This window comes from Antechinus flavipes, chromosome 6 (assembly GCF_016432865.1).
Source record: "Antechinus flavipes isolate AdamAnt ecotype Samford, QLD, Australia chromosome 6, AdamAnt_v2, whole genome shotgun sequence".
Taxonomy (NCBI): Eukaryota; Metazoa; Chordata; class Mammalia; order Dasyuromorphia; family Dasyuridae; genus Antechinus; species Antechinus flavipes.
The window spans coordinates 206386349-206410884 of NC_067403.1; the positions used below are offsets into that span (position 1 = coordinate 206386349).

Genomic DNA, 24536 nt, shown 5'->3' on the forward strand with positions numbered 1-24536 from the left:
AAGTTTCTACGTCGTTTTTGAAGTTACTTTTTTTTCACATTCCTGCTTAAATCACTAGACAAGATCTTTAGATTATCTAGAATCTCTAGACCAGAGAGTTCTTAACCTTTTTTGTGTCATAGACTCCTTTGACACTCTGGTGAAGCCCATGGACTGCATCTTAGAATAATGTTTTTAAATAAATGAAGGAAATGCTAAGTTTCAGGTAGAGGTTAGTAAAAATAATTATGTAAGTTTTTTCTTATCAAAGTTCATGGATCCCCTGAAGTCTCTCTAAGGAACCCCAAAAATTTAAGAACTGCCATTCTAGTGCAAAGTCCTACTGCTTGGGCATCTTAGCTCTTGTAAAGAGTATCCAAAATTGGCCAATGTTGGGTTTATTTGCATTCTTTGGGAAAGGATACTCATCTCAGTAGAATGGGATAAGATTTTGAACAGAAAATTTGTCATCAGTTTTCCTTTACTGGAAAACTCAAGTTTTGAATTTTGTTTGGAGTTTGTTTGAATTCGAAAGGGCACAACAATTATTGAAACTCAAATACCTAAGCTAATTTTTAAGTGTGAAGAGGTATAGTATAAGATTGCTTCCACAAGGAAGACCTTTAATTGCTCTAAAGAGATCTCACGTCCAGGCTTTTATGAAATTAGAAACAAAGAGAGAACATAGTCTCATTCTCCTGACTTAATATGTGTTTATTTTTGATCATTCCATGGTTCTCCTGAGAAAGAGATCTTTTCTGCTTAGAGGTATAGTCATTCAAAGAAAAGAATTTACATTATAGAATGTCATAGGCAGTGGTCCTCAAACTTTTGTTCTCAATATCTTTATCCTATTAAAAATCATTGAGGATCTGTCCAAAGAGTTTTTGTTTATGTGGGTTATAGTTATAGATATTGATCACATTAAAAATAAAAACCAATTTGAATTTATAGACTCTCTGAAAGGATTTCCGAGATTCCGAGGATGCTCTGGACCAGATTTTGAGAACCATTGGTCATAGAGCATCTCTTCTGTGTGACATACTTGTAAGCAAAAATTATCAATAATTAATATTTATATAGTGCTTTAAGGTTTATAAAGCGTTTTATGATTATAATTTTATGCTCATAACATACCTGGGAGGTAGGTGCTCTTATTGTCCCCATCTTACAGATGAGAAAAACTGAGGCTGAAAAAGAGTAAGGGATTTTCCCAGGGTCACACAGTTAGTAAGTAATCTGAGGCCACATTTGAATTCAAGACTTCCTGACTCCAAGTACACTGAGCTGCCTTAGCTCTTGTCCTATTGAGACTTGGGGCATGCAGGTGGGTGCATAGACGACTACCAGAGTCATCATATATGGTCAATAGTGTATGAAACCCTTAGTTGGTGTTGTGGACACAATGGCCACAGACAGCCCGGGGGCACAAGTCTCTAGGAGAGGCTGTCACAATCGGTTAGAATGCCTACTCCCCATTATGACCAGTCGTTCCCATTGTTGCAATCGGACAGGCGACCCTGAGGCCTTAGTGGAAGGAGAAGCGGTGGTTGGCAATCCTGTTATTATAGCCTGTAACTTCTATGATTAGGGGTTACTGCAGGGCATGCAGCAGGCTGGTAAAAAGAGATTAATGATGGCAGGAGATAGGCGGCAGGAAGAGACAAAGACCGAGTAAATGACATGGGCTCTGGGGTGTTGGACAGCACATCCACCCGGGGAAGAGGTCTTTGGAGGGGGACACCCAAGACCAACAGCTGCTGGGAGACCAGCAAGAAGGTGAAGATGCAATCAGTGCTAGCTGGGACTCTTCCATCCAAACGCGGCAAAGTCTAAATGCAGTACTTTTTTTGAAAAATAATAGTGACACCAAACTGGTTCGCAATTCAGTTATGTTCTCTATGATCTCATCAGAAGTCCTGATGTTTTTCAGCTTTTTTAGACAAATGAAACTCTGTCCTATTTCCTGACAGCGATTCTTTGGTTTTTCTTTTCCACAAACACCCACATCTTTACGTCCACTTTTTCCTTCCTGATCTGTTGTCGCCTGTCGACAGAACCAGCCTTCCCAAGATGAATTAGTTTGCTCTCAATCTTTGAATTTGCTGTCTTGGGCACCTAGGAATCCAGTGCCTATGGTGACTTCATGGAAAGTTCTAATGCCAGGTGTTAAAGGCTTTGCACAGAGGATTTGCTCATGGATCTATGCAGTCTTGCTCATAGATGAAAACCAGGTAATAAGATGCACAGATGGGTAAGTGTGCATTTGGTTACCTCACTGACATTTGCATGTGGGATAGATAAGCTTGCATTTGGGTTCGCTTCCCAAGTGCACTCGACTTAGGCACTTTGGTCCAGGAGATGTCTGAGCTACTTAGATTGATGAGAAAGCTGTAATAATCTTGGAAACTTGATATTTTCTTCATTTCCTATATTATACAGAATTGGCATAAGGAGATCATCCTGGCTGCCAACATATTAATAATAGGCCATGGCTAATGTTAATTATCTATTCATTCAGCTTATAAAAATGTTCTCACGTACTTAAAATTCCTGGACGGCAGGTAGAGCAAATGAGGCAGTAATTGGTAACTTTCACATTTAACACTTAGCACTATTTTCTACTCAAGTTCTCCTACCAGGAGAATCATGAGACCTACTTATGGACGGCAGAGGTTTGGCTACCTAGATTATATATGCTGATGTCATTCCCACGGCCTACATCTTCAGTGCTACTGCTCTAGGGAGAAGAAGCAGGTGTTGTGTTTGCCGAGATTACGGAAAATTTCTTCGAAAAGCTTATGTATGTGTGTATATGTACTTATATATTGCAAGATTAGGTAATCAGTCCACAGCTCACAAATGACATGCTCAAAGTGTGCAAGTCAGTTGTTTGAGATTTGGAGCACATTTTTTTTTCCTACCAAAAAAAGTCTCGCAAATGATGGTTTTGAGGATAACCGACTCTAGTCCAGCTATGCTATATATCAGTGGTTCTCAAAGTATGGTCTAGAGAATCCTGGGGATCTCTGAAACCTTTTTAGAGGGTCTATAAATTCAAAAATAGTTTTTATTTCCAATATGGTAAATGTCTATAAATATAATCCAGATAAACAAAAATGCTTTGGAGAGATCCTCAATAATTTTTAATAGGATAAAGATACTGAAAACAAAATGCTATTTATTAAATGGTCTATCCCAGGGAACCCAATTACTATTTACAATGTTTCTATGGGAAAATTAATACTGAGTTTTTAATTAGGGAGCCAAAAAAAATCCCTTTTTTCTGATGCAGCCCAGATCATAGAGGTGATACAGTAGAGATAGAAAACTGGATCTGGGACCAGGAAACCGTCAGTTCAAATGTAATCTCATAGAGTACTAGTTGAGTGATGACAAGTCACTAAACCCAGGCCTGTCTCAGTTTCATCATCAGTAAAATGGAGAGATAAGGAGATATTTGTAAAGTGCCTCATAAACCTTAAAGAGGTGTACAATTAGCTATACAAAGCTAGGTAATGTCATCATCTTCATCATTGTCATCATCATCCATTTCACAATAGCTGGAAGGAAAGTAGACAAAGGATATTCATAGAATTATTGTAGATATAAAGACTTAGAGATTAAAGAGTTTTGGAGGTCTTTGGTCCACCATATTCTCTCTCTCTTTCTCTCTCTCCAAATGAAGTAACAGGCCTACATAAATTAGATTAATAATTTATTTAGGAACACACAAGTGGTAATTTACAAAATCAGGATTTGAATCCAGGCCCTTGGATTACAAATTCTAAGTTCTTTCCACTATTTGAAGGAATGTTCACATTACCAATGTCTCAAGGGAAGGAGCAGAGATGTGCATAAAGCACATACACATTTATACACACACATATATGTATGCAGATATAATTATATGTAACCAGATATACATATACATATATGTGCAAAGTTATTTCTGTAAGATTTAAAACAAGTCAAAAAAATCACTAAACTAATAGCTGTAGCCCAGTGGTCGAGGTTATTCATCAGATGAAACATGATGGGCAAACATATTTAATTGTATGATCTACAGACCATATGCCTCAATGAATCTGGTAGGGAAAAATATCATTTTAAAAAGGAAAGGCAGGTGGGCAGATGGTCTTCCAATTGCAGTTTCTTCAAATCTTTAATAGAGGAAGGAAAAAATTATTGATGAGATTCAGTCAAAACCAACATACTCAGAAATGCATTTGATATGTCCAGCACAATTTACAAGCAAAAAAGCAGCTCGGTCATTATTTGTGACTCTCAGAACAAACACAGATAGAGATTGAGTTCTTAGCTATTGAAAACTTTCCTTCATCGTTTACACACTCAGGAAGAATGTGTACTCTTCCCAGCTATTTGCCTGGATTATTGGAGAAAGAATAGAATGACAGAATTTTTTATGTCCAGAAGTGATCCAAATAGCCTTGTTGATTGAACTTTCTAGTTGGCTATGAATGAAGACAGACAGGGTCTTGAAGTTCCAATATAGCTGAATGAAAATAAACAAAAAGAGCAGAAGTAGCCCAGCTAGTTGTTGAAGAATCGAGCAGCATCTGAGCAAATTGGCAAGTATTTTTTTGGATGTGGTTGGCCATAGCACTCTGTTTGAAATGGTCAAACTCAGATTCCCTAAAGCCTCCCATACTGTGATTTCCCCTAGAGGCCCTTTCCATTTCTAGAAAATGTTGCTCTCTATTGCTCTCTATTCTCCTCAGCATGAACAAATCTAAACTGATTGGCCAAGCAAAATTCACAGATTTTAATAGGAAAAGGCCAGTTTTTAAAGTTAGATCTGTGAACTACAGACTAGAAAAAAAGAGTCCAGCTAACCCAGCATCTCCTCCCTGTCTTGGTAAACTGTTACCACTGCTAAGAGTAACTGATTTTTCTGGTGATAATGCCAGAATCTCATAAAAATGTGAGATATACCTATTTTCATTTGATATAAGATATCGGACCCAAATAGTATACTGTCTAGGCCAGTAGACAGGGATGACAATAACTATGCTCCAAGTACTTAGTGTGTCATCCCAGAGCTATTTCTCAATATGCCATCCTTTTGAGACATCTTAAGAATGGAAAAATCCCTTTGTCATATGTATAGTCTTTTTGAAAAACTACAGTTTGCACCAAAACGTTTCATTTTGGCTTCTGATTTGCTCATTGGAAAAGTGAATTTTTCTGTTGCTAAGGGAAAAAACCATGGCCAGGGCCGGGAGTGGGTTTAAAATGGTTCCAAAACTTTTGGCTTTTGGCTGTTAGAAAACAACGGTTTGATGAGTTACAGGCAAATGAGTCAGAAAGAATTTAGTTTCCCCTAGAACACATATAGACTGAAAGTAGAGGGGGAAAAGTGCCTGGCAACATAAACTTTGTATTTTTCTGAATCCAGGGTGTTTGAAAAAGTTTGGCAAATTGAAAAGTTAGCTGACTTAATGCCTTCCAAGGGAAAAATATGACTTTGTAATCTTAGTAATAGATTTGGGGACCTGACAAGTAGGACTCTCCAGTATGTACATTGCACTGGCTGAGAACCAGCTATGAAACCTAACTTACTAGGGCCCTATCAAAGTCCCTCCAATCTCTACTGTGTCTTTGTTGGCGGCCCTGACGTGGAATAAGACACTGCATTTCTGTACAGTAATATGACTGCTTAGCATGGGCTTGTTTAGCTCTTTTCTTTTGTATTGACTGACTACTGACCACCAAATAGGTTAGATTTGAAACAAGATGCGCCATCTCTATTCCTCTGTACTCTCCACACTCTAAAAGGGAAGGGAAAAAAAATGTAGATTGACTCACACCACAGAAGGCTGGCCCAGTGCTAAAGTTAAGTGGCTGGGTTTTACCCTGCCTTTCCCTCTACTTGGCAAAGCTAAAGAGCTGTCAGGATCAGACATTTCCTGCGGCATCTTCTAGAGACTCCTATTTGTAAGAACCTGAATTTCTGGAATGTGAGAAGGAAGATGTATTCAACCCTATTAATGGGATTAACTTTTCTTTTCTTCATCTTAAACCACTGCTTGATTCATAGAATCCTAGTCTTCTAGCGGGATCATAGGGGAGGGAGGAAGTCATTTGATATGTTGCACCCTGTCTTTAATTTATAAAATCTCTGATAGGGAGCTATATCTCCCAGTTTTTCAGCACTCCAAACTAGCCTTTCCTTGCCTCATCCCATTGTTAATCCTGCATCCCTCGATTACTTAGTCTTCATTTTAGATTTAATTAGCTTTGTACACACTGTTTTTCCCCCCAAGAATACAAGCTTCTTGAGGGGAGAAATGCTATCATTTTTTGTATTTTTGTCTTTGTATTTCTCTCATCTAGCAGTACCTAACATAATAGGTACCTATTAAATGTTTCCTGAATTGAATTGAATTGATTTGGAATTCTATAATTGTGGTGCAGTCCAAAAGATAGCAGGTTATTCTGTGAATCAGAAATAAAACAAAAACATAAACCAAAAAAAAAAAAAAACCAAACCCAAAAAACATCATCTGGGCCTAGATGGTTGATGGTTGTTCAGTTTACTAAATTCCATTAATTCATATTTTCTGGTTTCCATTAGAGAAAGTATTTGTTTGTTTGTTTGTTTTGGAGGGAGGAGGAGCTGAAATTGTCACCTTCATTTACAAAGAAGAACTAAGCTTATGCTTCAGGATATAAAACCCAGGGCTTGCCTCCATGAGACCATTAGGAAGGTAAGTTCTATGCCTAACGATGTTCCTGATGGAGAATTATGTATTAAACTGTTAATCCTCTGCCTCAGTTCCAGTAACACTTTTAAGTTTGGGTCCAGAAAAGAAATGGCCATCAAAAAGAATCTATCAACCTACATAACCAAAAGACAAAAAAAAGACACCTGAAATTGGGAATCATTTATAGTACATTTTTATTAATATGTATTGATACTGTTGATCAAATGATTTCTTGATCCCAAAAAAAACAAACCCCAAAACAAAACAAAACAAAACAACCCAGACCAGAAAAGCGAGAGAGGGGAAAAACAGATACTATAGAAAATACTACAGGTTCCTTTATAAGGAAAAAAACATAGACATAAGTAGAATTACTTTTTATGCTACATTACTGGTTAGGATGTGATGTTCTAGTGGAACAGAGGAGCTCAAACATGAATGAAGAGTGGAATTTTCCTTTCATTTTCCACAATAACTATGTTTGTTGAAGAGAAAAGGGAGGAAAAAATGACCATCATGCCTGGTTTTGAAGGAAAACTTGTTTATGTGCGTCAGACATTGGAGAAATTGTTTGAGAACATTTTGAACATGCAAAAAAATGTGGCCACTGAAATTCTTAGGCCACATCTTAGGTAATATGGGGGCTATCGGCTTCCTCAGCCTATGTACTATTCTATATGAATGAGTCTCTGTGAAGATAGTTTACCTAGTTCTTCCCTCCCCTCTTTCTAAGGCTTCTGGGAAAAAAAATGAAGTATTTTTAGAAAGGAGAGTTTATAGAGGATGCTTTAGCTTGAATCCTGGATACATTTTCCAAGTTTGTGTCTCTCTCTTTTTCTCCCTCTTCCTCCCACCCCCCTCCTTCCGTCTCTCTCTTTCTCTGTGTCTCTCTCTGTCTCTGTCTCTCTCTCTCACACAGACATACACACCAAGAAGCTGAATTAATTAAAAATCCAGTCATTTACTATTTCACCACCTATTATACACAAAGCAATGAATTCAACTCTTATGGCTATGAAGTGAAATAATACAGAGCCTCTTCCTCAAGGAGATTGCATTCTGGGAGGAGAAATAAGGCAGTCACACAACTATGATACAAGGAAGAAAAATAAAGTGCCATGAGAGAGGTGCAAAGTGTTAGGGGATTCAGAGATGAGAAAAATCATATTCCCTTGGGGAGAAGAGGTTGTGTGATCAGAGAGGACTCCTGAAGGAAATCTCATTTGATCTGGGACTTGAAGACTAGGTATATTTGAAAAATATACATTGCCAGTTTGTTTGGAACATGGAATTTATATAGGAGAGGTGAAAAAAGAGATAATTAAGGGAGATAGTATGGAGTTCCTAGAGAGCTAGACTAAGGCACAAAATGAAGAGATACTGAGATGTTGAATATTATTGAATACTGCAGTGACATGATTTCCCATCATTCCTAGAGAATGTTCATTTTTAACCTCTATGGCTTAGGCTTACATTACCTAAGAAATTACCAAAGAAAGATTCCTTTCTTCCTTCCTTCCTCTCTTCCTCTCTTCTTCCCTTCTTTCCTTCTTTCCTCTCTTCTTCCCTCCTTCCTTTTTTCCCTCTCTCCTTCCCTCCCTCCCTCCCTTCCTTCTTTCCTCTCTCCCTTCCTTTCTCCTTTGCTCCCTCCCTTCCTCCCTTCCTTTTTTCCTTTTTCCCTCTCTCCCTCTCTTCCTCCCTCCCTCCCTCCATTCCTTTTTTCCTTTTTCCCTCTCTCCCTCCCTCCTTCCCTCCCTTCCTTCCATCTTTAATTCACTTTAATCTTTGGGGGACCATGACTAAGATTGATTGCCTGGGAAGATGTCAGTTGAGTCTGCAAGATGAGTTCCCTTTTTCCAAGGATGCCTTTGGCAGTTTGGTGAAACTTCTAGACCTGTTATCTGAATGCTTTTCAGTGCAGAAAATAAAATACATGGGATTACAAAGAAAACAAATTATAGGGAAAGATGCTTATCAAAATATTTAAACCCAAAGCAAAAAAAGTTTAGAACTTCTGGTGTAAATGATTATCTTTCTGAAAAATTATACTTGCTACATCAAATATGCTTAAGCTCACCAATGAGAAACTCAAAGATTTAACCTAAATCTGGTATTGACCCTGGCAGTTTCTGCCACATTGAGTATAAACAAACCTGTGCATCTACACTGTTATAAGTAGAGATAGGTTTGCTTAGTATGTATGTTATCACCATGCGATGCTGCTCCAGAGGAGACTTTAAAAGTGGTCAGGTAAGCCAGATGGAAGTCTCATTGAACTCAAGGTCAGGACTCTCAAACCAACCCAAACAGTGAAAGCACAGAATATAGTGGAAGGTAAAAGTGTATTTATGTGATATGTACATGGAGCTATTCTGAAGCTAGGAAGGTTTGAGGCAGTTTGGTGCAGTTTTGAACTGACTGTCAGAACACCTGGGTTTTAGTCTGGACTTTACCACCTAATAGTTATAAGGTCTTAGGCAAATCACAGCCTGTCTGAAATCAATTTCCTCATCTGTCAAATGAGGATAATAATATTTGTACTCATAGGTCTGGTGTGGATAAGAATCCTTTATGTGCCATAAAAGTATCTGCTATTATGATGAAATATAATAATAGTAATATTCATTTAAAAATAATATGGTCACGGAAGCTTTATCATTTAGGGCTGTTAAAGAAGACCTCTTAACATCCTTTAGAGATTCTGGATTGTTCTGTGCTCTGTTGAGTGTTGTAAATGAATGTGTGTGAATATGATATGATTTCAATCCTTTGTGACTTTACCATACAGAATGAATATTGTTTATGAACAAGCAAATTAGACCCTTTATGGATATACATGTTTATATATGTTGGGACACTTTGCATATAAATAAGCTAAATACATACATTTAATTCAACAAATATTTTATTAAGTGCCTACTATATGCTGGTCACCATGCTATATACTGTGGATAAAAATGAAATAATCCCTCCTTCTCAAGGGACTTATATTCTGTATATAATAACTCTATAAATGTAGTTCCCCTGGCCACATATACAAAAATAAATACAAAGTGCCTTTCAGGGTGGGGGACAAGGGAGAATATGGCCCATTGGAGGAATGAAAAAGATTGGATATAGGAGAGGATACTTGACTTTGGAGGTCATGTAACTGCATAAAAGTTATGGTATGGGATTCAGTCTTTTGCAAATGAATATACATATACATACACATATATATGTGTGTGTGTGTGTGTGTGTGTGTGTATAAATAAACTGTAGTAATATGTGGATAGTAAAATTGTAAGTTATATCCAGAAAAGATGAGAGATAAATATTCCTTCATTTCTTTCAGCATAGGAAGATTTCATAGAGTCTTTATGTAATCACTTGGGCTTATGATCCCACCTACTTACCCACAGGCTTTGCTATGGATTACAAACTTTAAATTGTGTAAAACAAGACAAGGGAATCTTTATTTATCAAGTAAAATTTTCCCAAAGCTAATATCTCTACTTCATGGGATGATCCTGCAGGAAGAATTCCCTTGAATCTTTCTCTTTGGGGCTATCCCCATTTACAAGATGTGCTGTGAAGCAATAGACCAAACTACTCCCCCCCCCACTGCTTTCTTTATGCTTGGAGTTCATCCTTGTATCAGCTATCGACACATGAAGACACTGTGGACAAGGTCCACCTCCATCCCAAAATTTAGATATCTGTCAAATTGGCATAGTGAGGACATACAAAATCCAATGTGCTCTCTTTCCCAAACTAAGACCCATTGAGTAGGGCATATTTTTCTATCTTAAAATTTTTTTTATTCCTTTTGTTTTCTTTATTAGAATACATTAAAGATTAACATTAAACATTTGCAAATTCTGCTTAGATGGAATGATTGTATGTGAATATAAATTGAATTGAATTGAATAAATACTCATTAAGCTTCCAATTTGTGCAAGGAACTATGCTAATCATAAGGACAATAAAGCAAAAAGGAAAGCAGTTCATGCTTTCAAGGAGCTTATACTCTATACAAATAAGTAAATAAAACATAATTTGAAGTAAGAAAAAGTAAAATTGGGGGAGGATAAGGAAAAATTTCTTCAACCAGGTGGTAGTTCCTGACCTGATCCTTGAAGGAAACTCAGAATTCTAAGACTTATCAGTGGGAAGGCAGTGTATTAGGGGCCTAAGTAAGGCAAACAAGGTTGAGATGGCATTTTGAGTTCTGGGAATAGTAATTGAGCTAGGGTGGCTGGCAGGCAGAGGGCTTGAAAGGGAATAACATGAAATAACTCAGAACAGGTAGGTTGATGCCGCTTTGTGCAGGGCTTTAAAACCAAATCTAAAGATTTTGTATTTTATCTTAGAAGAAATAGGGAGATTCTTCATTTTTTTTGATCAAGGGGGTTGTGTGGGTTGGACATGTTTTAGGAAGATGATTTTGGCAGTTGTGCAGAGGACAAATTGGAAAATAAGAAATACAAAGCTGGGAAACCAATATTGGGAGACCTACTGCATGATCAGCATGCCATCAGTCATCTGTGGGCCAGCTTCTTTTAGAAAGCTCAAACCACTCCACAGGCTCCACTGCCTTAAACTTAAAGGGAAAGTTCTTGAAATTCAGTTCCTTCACATTCAATGACTTGAATATTCAGGGGTCCTCAAACTTTTTAAATAGGGAGCCAGTTCACTGTCCCTCAGACTGTTGGAAGGCCGGACTATAGTAAAAACAAAAACTTTGTCTTGTGGGTCTTTAAATAAAGAAACTTCCTAGCCCTGGGTGAGGGGGATAAACGACCTCAGCTACTGCATCTGGCCCACAGGCCGTAGTTTGAGGACCCCCTGCAAATTGTCGCTGCTGCTGTTGAGTTGTTACAGTCACGTCTGATTCCTTGTGACCTCATTTGAGGTTTTCTTGGGAGACATACTGGAGTGGTTTGTCATTTCCTTCTCCAGCCCATTTTATAGATGAGAAAACTGAGGCAAACAGGATGAGATGACTTCACACAGCCAGGAAGTGTTCAGGTCTTCCCGATTCCAGACTCAGTGCACTATCTACTGTACTACTCAGTTGTTACTGGTCTGGCACTTTGATACTGTGCAAGATCAGTGATTTTTTATAGGTCCTCTGCCACCGACATCACCCACTGTCCTTCCAATCTTCAGGAGTTGCCAGGATCAAATCACTTGATGGTCAGCCTCCCGGCTGCAGACTTTTCTGTACTCAGGTTGGATGATAAATTTAGAGCCCTTGACTAGGGTGATATTCAAAGACTTTCCAGCTTCATTGGACCCACAAGCCAGTGCTTATTCTCTATTGATAAGTAGCTTTTGAGAACTAATAATAACAGCAAGAAATTATATAGCACTTTAAAGTTTGCAAACCATTTTGCATTCACTATCTCATCTGATTCTCATAACAATACTGGAAGGTGAATGCTGTTTTATCCCTGTTTAACCGATGAGAAAATTGAAAGAGGTTATGTGACTTGCCCAGTATCACACAGCTGGTTCAAGCCTGAGGGGAATTTGAATGTCTGTCCAGCTGCTGATTATAACTAGAAGACCTTGGGAAGAGGCACCAATGGACATCTCTGGTGGGGGAGTTTTTCTAGATTTAGAGCTGGAAGGTTAAAGTGGTGTCAAATGAAAATAGAAAAAGGGCCAAAAATTTTTTTTCCTATGGGTGGCATATTGACTTTAAAATCACACTTTGACATCATTTGCTTTATTGTATTTTTATTAATTTGGCTAATAATTTTCCCAATTAAATTTTTTTTGGCTGAGGCAATTGGGGTTAAGTGACTTGCCCAAGGTCACACAGCTAGGAAATGTTAAGTATCTGAGGCTAGATTTGAACTCAGGTCCTCCTGACTTCAGGGCTGGTGCTCTATCCACTGTACCACCTAGCTACTCCTCCCAATTACATTTTGATCTGGATTGGACAGTACTCCAGGTATGTTGTCGGATGGATGTGGTGCAAAGACCAGATTTGGACCCCTCTGACTTAACCCAACCCACTCATTTTACAAATGAAGAAACAAATGAAGGTCTAAGGGATTAAGCAGTTCCTCAGCCTCACACATAATTTTAAACATGTACAACTTTGAAGATTCATAGCTTAAAATTTCACTCAGACTCATGGAACCTCCTGTATAATACACCTCAGAGATGGGATTCAAACCCACCCTCTTTGAGTCTAGATCTAATGGACCTTTTGCTGTGCCTTGCTGCCTCTCTTGTTAATTTTAATTTAATAGTTTAAGAAGACCACCATTATATGTCTCTTACTTGGTAGACCAGTTGATCAGAGAGCTGGGGTTATAGCTCTCACTATTCTGCAGCTGATCCTCTTCCTTTTCTCCTCTCCTCATAATTTGGGCCTGCAACCCAGAGAAGCCATCTCTTAAATCCATATTACTGACCAGACTCAGTCTGTCTAGAGTTGCCCATCCTCTGGGGCTTCCCAGAGAGTCAGTGTGCAGATGGATGAAGAGCTACTGTTGCACTGAAGAAGATACATATAGTCAAGAGCAGTCACTGATAGGTCCATACTGTCTTTGAGTTTGTAACTTCAGGCCAGTTCTAGGTAACTAAGATTTGATGTTTTAGGATGGTCTCCATGTACAGTGAGTGGTAGAGGGGATTTCTTCATTCTTCAAGTTCTTTGTCTGGATGACACAGTGGAGATGTTTCTTCATTCCCCAACTTCCTTCACCCCCAGTCAGTATCAAAGCAAAGTAAAGGCAATTGCTTATGGACTCAGACTCTGTAGTATCTAGCTCCAAGTGTTGGTGGGTCTCTTCTTAGACTCCGAGAGCTTGAAGGGACCTTAGAGATAAATTAATCTAAATCTCCACTTTCACAAGTAGAGAAAAATGACTTCCAGGGAGCTGAAGGGATTTGCCCAAAGTTACCCAGATAGTAAATGGCGAAGGCAGAATAAGAACTCAGGGCTTTTCATTCTAAATCCCTCTTTCTCCACACTACACAACAATACACATAATATTTTAAACTGGGGGCTAAGTGGAAGCTTTAAAATATATTTCATTTGGGAGGAGACTGGGATGGGAGCAAGATGGAATATCAATTCTCTTGATTTCAGTGTGCTATTTTTGGGAATGGGGAACTTAATAGGAAAAAGCATCTTGAGGAGCCTTGTTTGGCAGTTTTAGCTTTTCTAACAGAGGAGGACAGAGGTTCATTGTTCATAATACATTAATTGCCTTCATTGTGCCAAGCAATGTGCTAGGCACTGAGGAGTTGTAAAGCTTATGTAAGACATGATCTTTGCCTTCAAGGAAGAGCTTATAGTAGTAGTGGGAAGAATATAACCACTAACTATATTTGGCAATTACATGTTAAATGCATTAAAGAGTTAAAGAACAAAATAATGTATAAGTTCTAAGAGGGAAGGGTCCATACTGACCAAAGGGATCAGGTAATATTTCCTGGAGATGGTGCCTTTTGAGTTTTGAGTTAGACTTTCAAAGATGAGTAGGAATTTGGCAAAGGTGGAAGAGGAGACATTTCAAGCATAGGGCCCAATGGAAGCAAAGGCTCTGTGTCAGAGAAACAGGACATATTTGCAGTAGAAGTAAGAAAGAGTAGTTGGTCATATGCATCTTAGTTACGTATGTCAAAAGGGTAATAGGAAATGAATCTACAAATGGAGGTTAGCACTAGATTGGAGAAAGCTTGAACTTTCCTGGGTGGATGATAGGGAATACTTGAAGATTTTTCAATAGATGAAAAATAGGACCATATTAATGCATCATAAAAAGTGTTTAGTCAATGGAGTTAAAAGTAGATTGGAGGAAAAGAAAGTAGAAACTAGACAATGGAAAAGGAGGTTATTGTCTTTGTGGATGACAGCAATATTTTAATTATGAGGGGTAAGAAAGAGGAAAAGTAAAACTTTTTTCTTGTTAATCTGTTTTTTAATGTGGATTGGATACTTACCAGGAGCATAAGGAAAGCTCCTGATCAAAACTTGGTTACTATTTACATTTAATGGAATCTTTGAGAGAAAGCAGATGAAGACTTAATGACAAATTAAGAGTACTTTATAAGTATTTTTTATCTGTATTACCCAAATATGCTGGCCATCTGAAGAGTCATCTCAATTATCTCCTTGATCCCAAATTTCATCAAGACTTTTGACTATTATGTTTTTTTAAAAGAGTGGATCTCGAATAAATGCAATCTCCAACCTATGAGAAGCAACATGGTTCAATGGAAATAGTCCAGGAGTTGGAGTAAGAAGAGCTGGATTTGAATCCCAAATCTACTACTTATTCCCTGTGGGACTTTGGACAGAATACTACTTTCTCTGGACTCGTGTGCAAATGAATATATGACCTCTGAGATCTCTTCCTGCACTTTCATTGTTTCCTGATAATGACCTTTTAGGACTAGGTTTAGATTTGGAATATGGTGGGATCCTGTTATGGGAAATATATTTTATATAGTTAATATTTATAGTCATATATACACATATGTGATGCACAAATTTTAGAAAAAAATTGGCACTTCCTGACATGTTTCTGAAAAAAGAAAATTGATTTTCTATCAGTTGAATACAGTAAAATCCAGCCATAAAACTTTCCTAGGAAAATTATAAATTGTCCATTTTATTGGCATCTTAGTTGTCTTTATTTTGGCACCTATAATATAATAAATGTAAACTTAATTTATTAAAAAATGCCACAATACTATGTCACATGATGTGATATGATGGCAAGAAGGAAATTAAGATAGTATATTTGGAATGATTGACTACTTTTTTTTTTTTTGAGTTTTTCTTAATTTAGTCCTAAACTTTGTTAATGGACTAATTTTGCTAAACCAACTTATTGGTGTGTCAAAAGGTCTAGTTCTTTAAAATGTGAAACTTTAACTAAATCAATCCAATTTAACCCAATCAGCTTTTATTGAGTGCCTTCTTTATATAAGGCATGGTTTTTCTGATTGGGGAATACAAATCAACCAAACCAACGAAACAACCAAATGATTTTTCTGCCTTCAAAGAGCTTATATTCTGTTACATGAAATGAGAGGAATTTATGTATGATGATTTGAGGACAAGGGAAAGACCTCTAATCGTAAGGGAGACAAAAAGAAATTGTATTAGAAAGTGGCACCTGAATTGAGTGAAGGAACCAAGGGATTTTAAGTATTGGAGATGAACTGTAATGTACAGGCGCTTTTGGTCACATTAAATAGGTTTTCCTTCACGTTGCTCTTTAAAGTTCTGGACATGCAAACCACTCTGATTACCGGTTTCCTTTATCACCTTATTGAAGAAAAGATATGTTGGCGACATTTACTTTTATCACTTCATTTTAAGAGTGCATTCCTGTTGCGATTTTCATTTCTAAGGGATGGTTGGACTTTGAAATTATCACTTTTTTCCTTGTAGAAAAAATATCTCAGATTACCATCATCATACTGAGATAAATGATAGATTCTGAGACTTTGCTTGACTTGGTCACTTCCAAATGATACCTGGCATAACATACTTCACAGGTTGAAAAGTTTGTAACCAAGTCATAACTACAGTGAAAATTGTCAGAGAAACAACTAATTAATCTCTGCTCCTTTACAGCTGTGTAATGCAATGCATAACTAAAAGTCCTGTTAAATTAATTAATGATTTCAATTATGAACTTTTCTCCAAAATGTTATGATTCGTATCAGGCTGATAATGCAGTGACCTGAGAGTGTGAAATCTGTGTTATGTAGAGAGTCGCCAGTTAATTGATTCACAAATTATTTAAAGTTTGCTGCCCCCAAGGGAGGGCTTCATTTCCTGACAGTCATTTCTTAAAGTGTTCAAACTCTCTTTTCACCTTGTGAATGTCTTCTTCAGCTCATATATAGGAGAATGTACTGGAGTCTTTGTGAGATTATGGTTATAAAATTAAAGTATTTGAATAAGTCCTTAAGTCTGTCTATGAAAATGAAATTTTATATTAGGGAGAAAAAATGATCAATGAGAAAATTTGTTCATTTTTTGGTGTTTCTTCTTTTTTTTTTTTTTCTGCAAGTCTTCTTTACTTTGGTGATTACAAGTAGTTTTCTGGTTTGCTCTTCTGGTTGGAGTTTCCTCTTACAGGAAAGGTTCCTTATGGATAGAGACAATGTTAAGATCTCTTGGTTTCAATCCTTCAAATATATAAAAAAGGGACTAGGATAGGTAGCTTCTAATGTTCCTTACAGTTCTAAATTTATGATGCTATATATTTATTTAATAAAATTTTTCTAATGGAATGTATGAATCCCAGTCTTTATCATTGGAGGAAATGTGGTAATTTCAAGCCATTGGAATATAAAAAGGGAGCAGATAAAATAAAATAAAATAAAATGTGATCATGATAGACTGGAAAATGTATTCATAAATATAATTTGGGGGCAGTGTGATGTATGGCTAATGTTAGCCCTGGCGTCAGGAATATGAAAGTTTAAGCCATGACACATCCTGACTGTATTACCCTAGCAAAGTCATTTGATTCTCAGTATGCCGCAGGCAATTCTCTAATTCCATAAATTACAAAGGAGTTTCCTGTCAGTATTTGTAGAAGGAGTTTCTAATTTAGGAATCCCCTTATACTAAAAACTAAAACAAAAAACAAATTCCAAACAAAAAACACTCAGGTCTGAGCCCCACTCTCTAAATATAATGTTGCTATTATAAACCTTGGAGGTGAGAAAACATTTCTAATTCATGTTTTTTGATAATAAATTGTTATTCTCATTATAGCTTATTCAAGTGTTACACATAATTTCATCTGGTTTGAATATTTTAGCTTGTAACTTGTACCAGTGAAGAGCTGTATAAGGAGGTAGGAGAAGCAGTGTTCAGCCAATATTAATATTTTATAATGTGTTTATTAAAGTTTTATTAATGTCATTCAATTGAGCCTGAGTTAAGTTTAGTATTGAATGATTTGACCATCAGTGAGAATGGCCATGATCAGTGCAAATGAGGACTAAGGTTTCACATGAATGCCTGTGCTGAGAAAACTCACTCTGGTTGTGGGTGATAGCGATTTTAGCATTTGGTGATCACTTCAGATCAGATATTGCCAGATGATTGGTTGTACTTATTACTTTTCAGGGTTAGGGTGGGGAAAGCATCAACTATCTTGCCTTCCCAAACTGATAAGCAAGGTAAACTTTCTGACATTCATTTAATGAGAGAAACTATTTCTATTTAGAAATTATTTTATTTCGCAGCTTCAGGTTTTGGGGAGCCATTTATAGAAGTTTACATGATTTTATTTAGTTTTCTCCTCTATAAAATGATGGTTTCTAGGGTCTCATCCAGCTTCAGATTCCTAGAAAATTAAGCCCAAATCTTTTGCTTACAATATCAGTTGACTTGATGATACTTTCTATGTCTCTTTTTCCTTAATTTTTCCAAAGAATATTGCCTTCGCCTCACCCCCTAAAGAGAAAGAAAATGGCAAGGCAGACTATTATTAAAAATAAGTTCATCTTTGTCCAACTTGCTGCAGGGCAAAAAGAAGCTGCCTTGAAAGGGAAGTAAATTTATACTAATTTTTGCATTGTAGAAAATGGTACCATTTCAAATACTGACTGACTGCTTCTGTATTCTGAAATTAAGGAGCCTATAATCTCAGCACCATTAACAAGTGCTGTCATTCAGATACACAGTGTCTGGCTGATTTAAATAAAATGAAATGAAGATAGTTGTTTCTGGTCCCTTGGCTTCACTCATCGCCATAAACATATGCTCTGCGTCCCCCTTCTTTCCATCTTATTTATGACTTTAATTTGTTGTGTGGGCTGCGCTAGAAATTAAATTTAATACAATTCTCCAAGGGACCCTGTCATATAATAACATGGTAATTTCTGTGTATCCTTTTGAAAAATGAGGAAATTAATTCTTCCTGACATGTTCTAATTATTCCAGTGTGAACGGCAAATCCGTTTTTCCCAGCCCCTGAAGTGTTATAGGCAAATGGCTGCTGTTCAAAGCCGAGGTGCTAATGCTGACCAGCAGTGCGTTTAATTTGAAACATGAGCAGACACCTTTCAACACACCTTTGTAATATTGGAGTACTTTACGGAAATTAATTCACTACTTATTTGGCAGCTTAGCCTGGGGGTTATGTTTTTTTATTCATCAATACTATAGTCATGTTAGCACAGTGTTTCCTATTTCCTCTGATGCTTTGGTTTCCATGTTGCAAAATAGGAAACTTAACATGTGTATGGTGTTGGTGGAGAGATTTGGAGTCAGAGGGAAGCCAGACCCCTTGGAAGTACCACTTGTGGGCCAGATGATGTGTGCATGTGTATGAGAAAGAGAGAGAGAGAGAGAGAGAGAGAGAGAGAGAGAGAGAGAGAGAGAGAGAGAGAGAGAGAGACAGGTCTTAACTGTTAACTTAATTATAGACTATAGTTAGCAGCTTTAACTAAAATTACATGCTGGAGAAATTATTGGGACAGTCTTGCTGTGAACAGATGACTATGGTCTCTGTTGCCATAATGTAAATTTCAGTTGCAAAAACTCAATCAGCTTCCAAAAGCAGAATGATACTATGGTACGGGAACCATTTGTAGAGTTAGTAGAATAGGAATCATAAGTTTTGAGTTCTATCAAGGAATGGGCAGTTGGTAAAGAAAGAAATATGGTACAATTGGGCAGATGCTGGGTTTGGAATTAGGAGACTGTCCCAAATGCCCCTCTTGTTACCAGTTGGTGATCTTGGAATTGAAACCATGTTTTATAGCCTCTGGTTAAAGAAGCTGGGGAAGAGATTTAAAAGAACCATGGCAGTTGACTTCAAGAATTTGAAAGACTATCACTTGAAGAAAGGTCATATTGGTTCTTTTTGATGTTGGGAAACAAGAATTAGTAGCAATAGATGGGAATTACAGAGAGATTGATTTAGGCTTAATAGAAGGAAACATTTCTTAGTAAAGACCCATCTACAAATAGAATGGCTATTTTGGGGGGCAGTGAGGTTTCTAAGTGGAGGTTGTATGATTACTTTTTGAGAATGCTGGAAGGAATTCTTGGTCCAAACAAGTTGGACTAGGTGTCCTCTGAGGTCCCTTCCAACTCTAAGATCCCCTGATTATGTGAGTTTAAGGTATAATAGGTATTATAGAGCATATTGCCTAGGTGTCTGGAATGGACTCACTAAAGGATTGTGTGGGCTCAGTTAGAAATTCGTATAATATTAGAAGGTGCTCTTAATTTATAGAGTAAGAAGCTTGGCCTAGATCCCTTTAATCTGCTAATTTATTTGTTTAGGCAGGCTCAATTTTCTCATATAGGAACATTTCATGTTTGAAAATCCTAGCACATAGTAGGTCCTCAACCAATACTTGTTGAATTAATGAATAGAGAAGCTTTGGCAATATCCAGAAGCCTAACAAGATCCAAGTCACTCTATTCTAGCAAAGCTGCAAGGATCTCTGTCTTAAGATTGCCTGATAAAAACAGAGGAATAAGAATTTCTTGCTACTTGTTCACAAAATTTCAGAATTAGAAGAAATCTAAGAGAAAATTTAACCCAAACTGTGCTTTAGCAGGAATCCCTATTATAATATCCCTGGAAAGTGGTCATTTGCTCTCCACTTGAGAACTTCTAAAAATATAGTCCCCACTCTCTCCTAATACAATTGATGTAATTTTGGGCAAGTTCAAATTGTTAAGGAGTTGTTTTTTTTTTTAATCTGGATTCTTTTACAAATTGATAGTAAATGTATTCTTTAAATCAAATCAATCAGTTGGCTTAGCCCTAATCTAATGTCTTTATTTCATTGATAAATACAGTTGGCTAATAAAGCTATTAGTTGATCAAAATAAACAGATGAGGTCCTATTTAAAGTTGAAAAGAGAAAAATACAAAAAAAAAGATTTTTTAAAAAATTAGAATATAAGAAGCAGAATTAAATTTGGAGAAAGGGGAGAGAGGCGGTAATCAAGGCTTGTTGTTGATCTGTATTTGTATTTTTATTTTAAATGCCAATTTTAAAATCTAATTTGATGATGCTATGCTTAAGCAATGCCAAAGATGTAACTTAGATGTACAGTTAAGGCTGACACTAGGAAGGGATGGGGTGGGTCAAATAATCAGTTTGCTGAATAGCATTAATATGAGCCATATTTGTTCTGCCAACTATTCAGCTGCTAGAGATTTACTTTCACTATCCATCAGTCTGATGCTTGCCTACTCTCAACTTTAGCCCATAGAAAGGGGTGGGGAGAACCATGTTTATACTACCTTGTCTGGAACAAAGGAGTGAGACATCTTTGACATTTTCTCTTGACCCTTCCAAGGATGGAAGGTATAGGATAAAATAATGGTTCTGTTCAATTATATAGTAGCTCTCATCAAGTAAATCTTTCTCACAGCTCCTCTAGAGGGAAAGTGATGGCATCTAGGGAAATTATTATTTCTTTGGCATTCCCTCTGACATTGCTCTTTTCTGAGCTCTTCAGACAAAATTTCTGGTGGTCAGGTGAGGATACAGGTAGTTTTAGGTAGTGTCTTTTCCTGGAGAGAGGTTGTATGGGGATAAAGACACTTTTAAAAATTATTTTATTTCATTAAATGTTTCTCAATTACATATAAATATTTTAACTTATTAAAAAATTTCTGAGTTTCAAATTTTCTTCTTTCTTCCTCCCTCACCCTTCTCTTTGAAAAGACAATCTGATAATAATTATACATGTGAAGTAAGGCAAAACATATGTAGCTATGTTGCTAAAGAAAGCACAAATAAAATAAATAATAAAAATAAAGAGAAAAAGGGAGTACATTAGTTCTCTCTCTCCAGATAGATAGTATCTTTCATATGAGTCCTTTGGAATTGTTTTAGAACATTGCCTTGATCAGAGTAGCTAAGTCTTTCTTGGTTGATCATCCTTATACTATTATTGTTACTATGTACAATGTTCTGATTCTGTTCACTTCACTTTGCATGAGTTCATATAAATCTTTCCAGTTTTTTTGAAACCATCATACTCATCATTTCTTATAATACCATTGGATTCTATCACCACAATATTCCACAACTTGTTCAATCTTTTACCAGTTTATGGGCATTCTTTTAATTTCTAATTCTTTGCCAACACAAGAGTTTCTATCAATATTTTTGTATAAAAAGATCCTTTCCCCTTTTCTTTTGATCTCTTTGGCATATAGATTGGAATCGTATTGATGAGTCAAAGTGAATGCTCAATTCCAAATTGTTCTTCGGAATGATTGGACTATTCACAACTCTACCAGCAGTAAAAGTGTCCAAATTTTCCTATATCCATTCTTGCATTTGTCATTTTCTTTTCTTGTCTTATTAGCCAATCTGATAGATATGACGTGGCAGTTCAGAGTCATTTTAATTTACATTTCTTTAATCAGTAGTGATTTAGAATATTTTTTCAGATGGCTATTGATAGCTTTAATTTTTTTCTCCTGAAAATTTCCTTTTAAATATCCTTTGACCGTTTATCAGCTAGGGAATGACTTTTATTTTTATAGGTTTAGCCCAGTCCCCTATATATCTGAGTAATAAGGTCTTTATCAGAGAAACTTCTTGTAATCAGCCTCCCCCCCAGTTTCATGTTTTCCTTTTAATTTTGGTTGCAATAATTTTGTTTGTGCAAGTATTTTTTTTAATTTCATGTAATTAAAATGATCTGTTTTACTTCCCTTAATCTTCTCTATCTCATCTTTGGTCATAAATTATCCATAGATTAGATAAGTACATTTTTCTATCCTCTCCTAATTTATTTATATTATCCCTTATGTCTAAATAATTTATCAATTTTTACTTTATCTTGGTATATGGTGTGAGATATTGGTCAATACTTATCTTCTGCAAAATGATTTTCAATTTTCCCAGAAATTTTTGAGTTCTTACCCTGAAAGATTGGACCATTAGGCTTATCAAGCACTAGATTAATATATCATTTACTAATGTGTATTGTGTACCTAATTTATTCCACTACTTTATTTTTTAGCCAGTACCAAAATTGTTTTAATGATTATTTATTTTTTTGAAGGTTTGAAATCCTGAATTTCTAGGCTACTATCTTTAATTTTTTTCATTGTTTCCTTTGATATTCTTGATCTTTTGTTATTCCAGGTAAATTTTATTACTATTTTTTTCTAGTTCTGTAAAATAGTTCTTTGGTAGTTAAATTGGTATGGTATTGAATAAGTAAATTCACTTAGGTAGAATTATATTGGCTCCACCTGCCCACGAGCAATTAATATTTCTCGAATTGTTTAGAGCTGTCTTTATTTGTGTGAAGTGTTTATATTTGTGAAGTGTTATAATTGTGTTCATATAATCTCTGGGTTTTTCTTGGCAGATATGTTCCCAGAGCAAGATGTCTGAAGTTATTTTTAAATAGAATGGGTTTTGTTGGTAGCATGTACAAATGCTAATGGTTTATGTGGGTTTATTTTACAACCTATAACTTGTTTAATTAGTTTTTTTAGTTGATTCTTTAGTATTTTTAAGTAAACCATCATCTAAAAAGAGTGATATTTTTGTTTCTTAATTACTTATTTTTATTTTTTCAATTTCTTTTTCTTGACTTACTGTTATAGCTAGCAATTCTATTATCACATGGAATAATAGTGGTGATAATGGACATCCTTGATTCACTCCTGATTATACTGGAAAGGTTTCAAGTTTATTCCTATTATAGATAATATTTGCTCCTGCTTTTAGATAGATATTATTTAGTTTAAGAAAGGCTCTGTTGGTCCTTATGCTTTGCAGTGTTTGTTTTTCTTTTTTAAAATAAGAATGGTTGTATTTTGTCAAATATTTTTTCTCTATACAAAGATAAAACCACATGATTTTTATTGTTTTGTTATTGTACAGACAAATATGATGATAGTTTTCCTAAAATTAAACCAGCTTTGCATTCCTAATATAAATCCTGACTGGTCATAGCATATGACCTTTATGATATATTGCTGTAATATCCTTGGTAGTATTTTATTTAAAATTTTTGCATTGATGTTCATTTAGAACATTAGTCTATAATTTTCTTTCTCTGTTTTTGATCTCTAATTGAGGTATCAAAATTATATTTGTATCATAATAGGAATTTGATAGTTCTCTTTCTTTACTGTTTTTTTTTCAAATAGTTTATAAGGTATTGGGATTATTTGTTCCTTAAATATTTGTTAGAATTCATTTGTAAATCCATATAGTCTTGGAATTTTTCCTTGGGAAGCTCATTGATGGCTTGTTTGATTTCTTTTTTTTTCTAAAATAGGGTTATTTAAGTATTCGATTTGCTCTTCTGTTAATTTAGGTTATTTATCTTTTTGTAAATATTTATCCATTTCACTTAGATTGTCAGTTTTAGTGGCACATAAGAGGGAAAAATAGTTCATAATAATTGCTTTAATTTCGTTTTCATTGGTGGTGCATTCATCCTTTTCATTTTTGATACTAGTAATTTGGTTTTCTTCTTTTTTAATCAAATTAACCCAATGGTTTATCTGTTCTGTTTCCTAATTGTTTGCTAATTGTGTTTCCCCCCCCCAAAACCACTTCCTAGTTTTATTTATTAGTTCATTGTTTTTCCCCTCTAATTTTCAATTTTATTAATCTCTCCTTTGATTTTTAGGACTTCCATTTTGGTGTTTAATTGGGGGATTTTAATTTGTTCTTTTTCTTTCTTTTTTTTTAAAGTTGCATTCCCAATTCATTGAGCTGTTCTTTCTCTCTTTTGTTGATGTAATACTGTCCCCTACCCCCATTGCTGTTTTCAGAGCTAGTTCTGAGAATCTGGATATTTTTTGGTTTTCTAAGGTGATGTGATCTGGGGGGAAGTGA

At 36.0% G+C, this 24536-nt stretch overlaps 1 protein-coding gene across 12 annotated transcripts in view; it reads left to right on the top strand.

The window, feature by feature from the left end:
• SOX6 (SRY-box transcription factor 6) overlaps positions 1-24536 on the top strand; it is a 538119-nt gene that overhangs the window by 26861 nt on the left and 486722 nt on the right. For 2 of the 12 annotated variants that reach the window (XM_051967576.1, XM_051967572.1), the window contains exon 1: positions 6032-6710. The exons of 1 other annotated variant lie outside the window; for it this stretch is intronic. In XM_051967576.1, the coding sequence (XP_051823536.1) occupies positions 6694-6710 (17 nt within the window). In that variant the 5' untranslated portion in view covers positions 6032-6693. Of the gene's footprint in view, positions 1-1541; positions 2214-6030; positions 6711-24536 lie in introns of those variants that run through there. 9 more of the 12 variants (XM_051967581.1, XM_051967577.1, XM_051967579.1 and 6 more) reach the window with 6 other exon arrangements.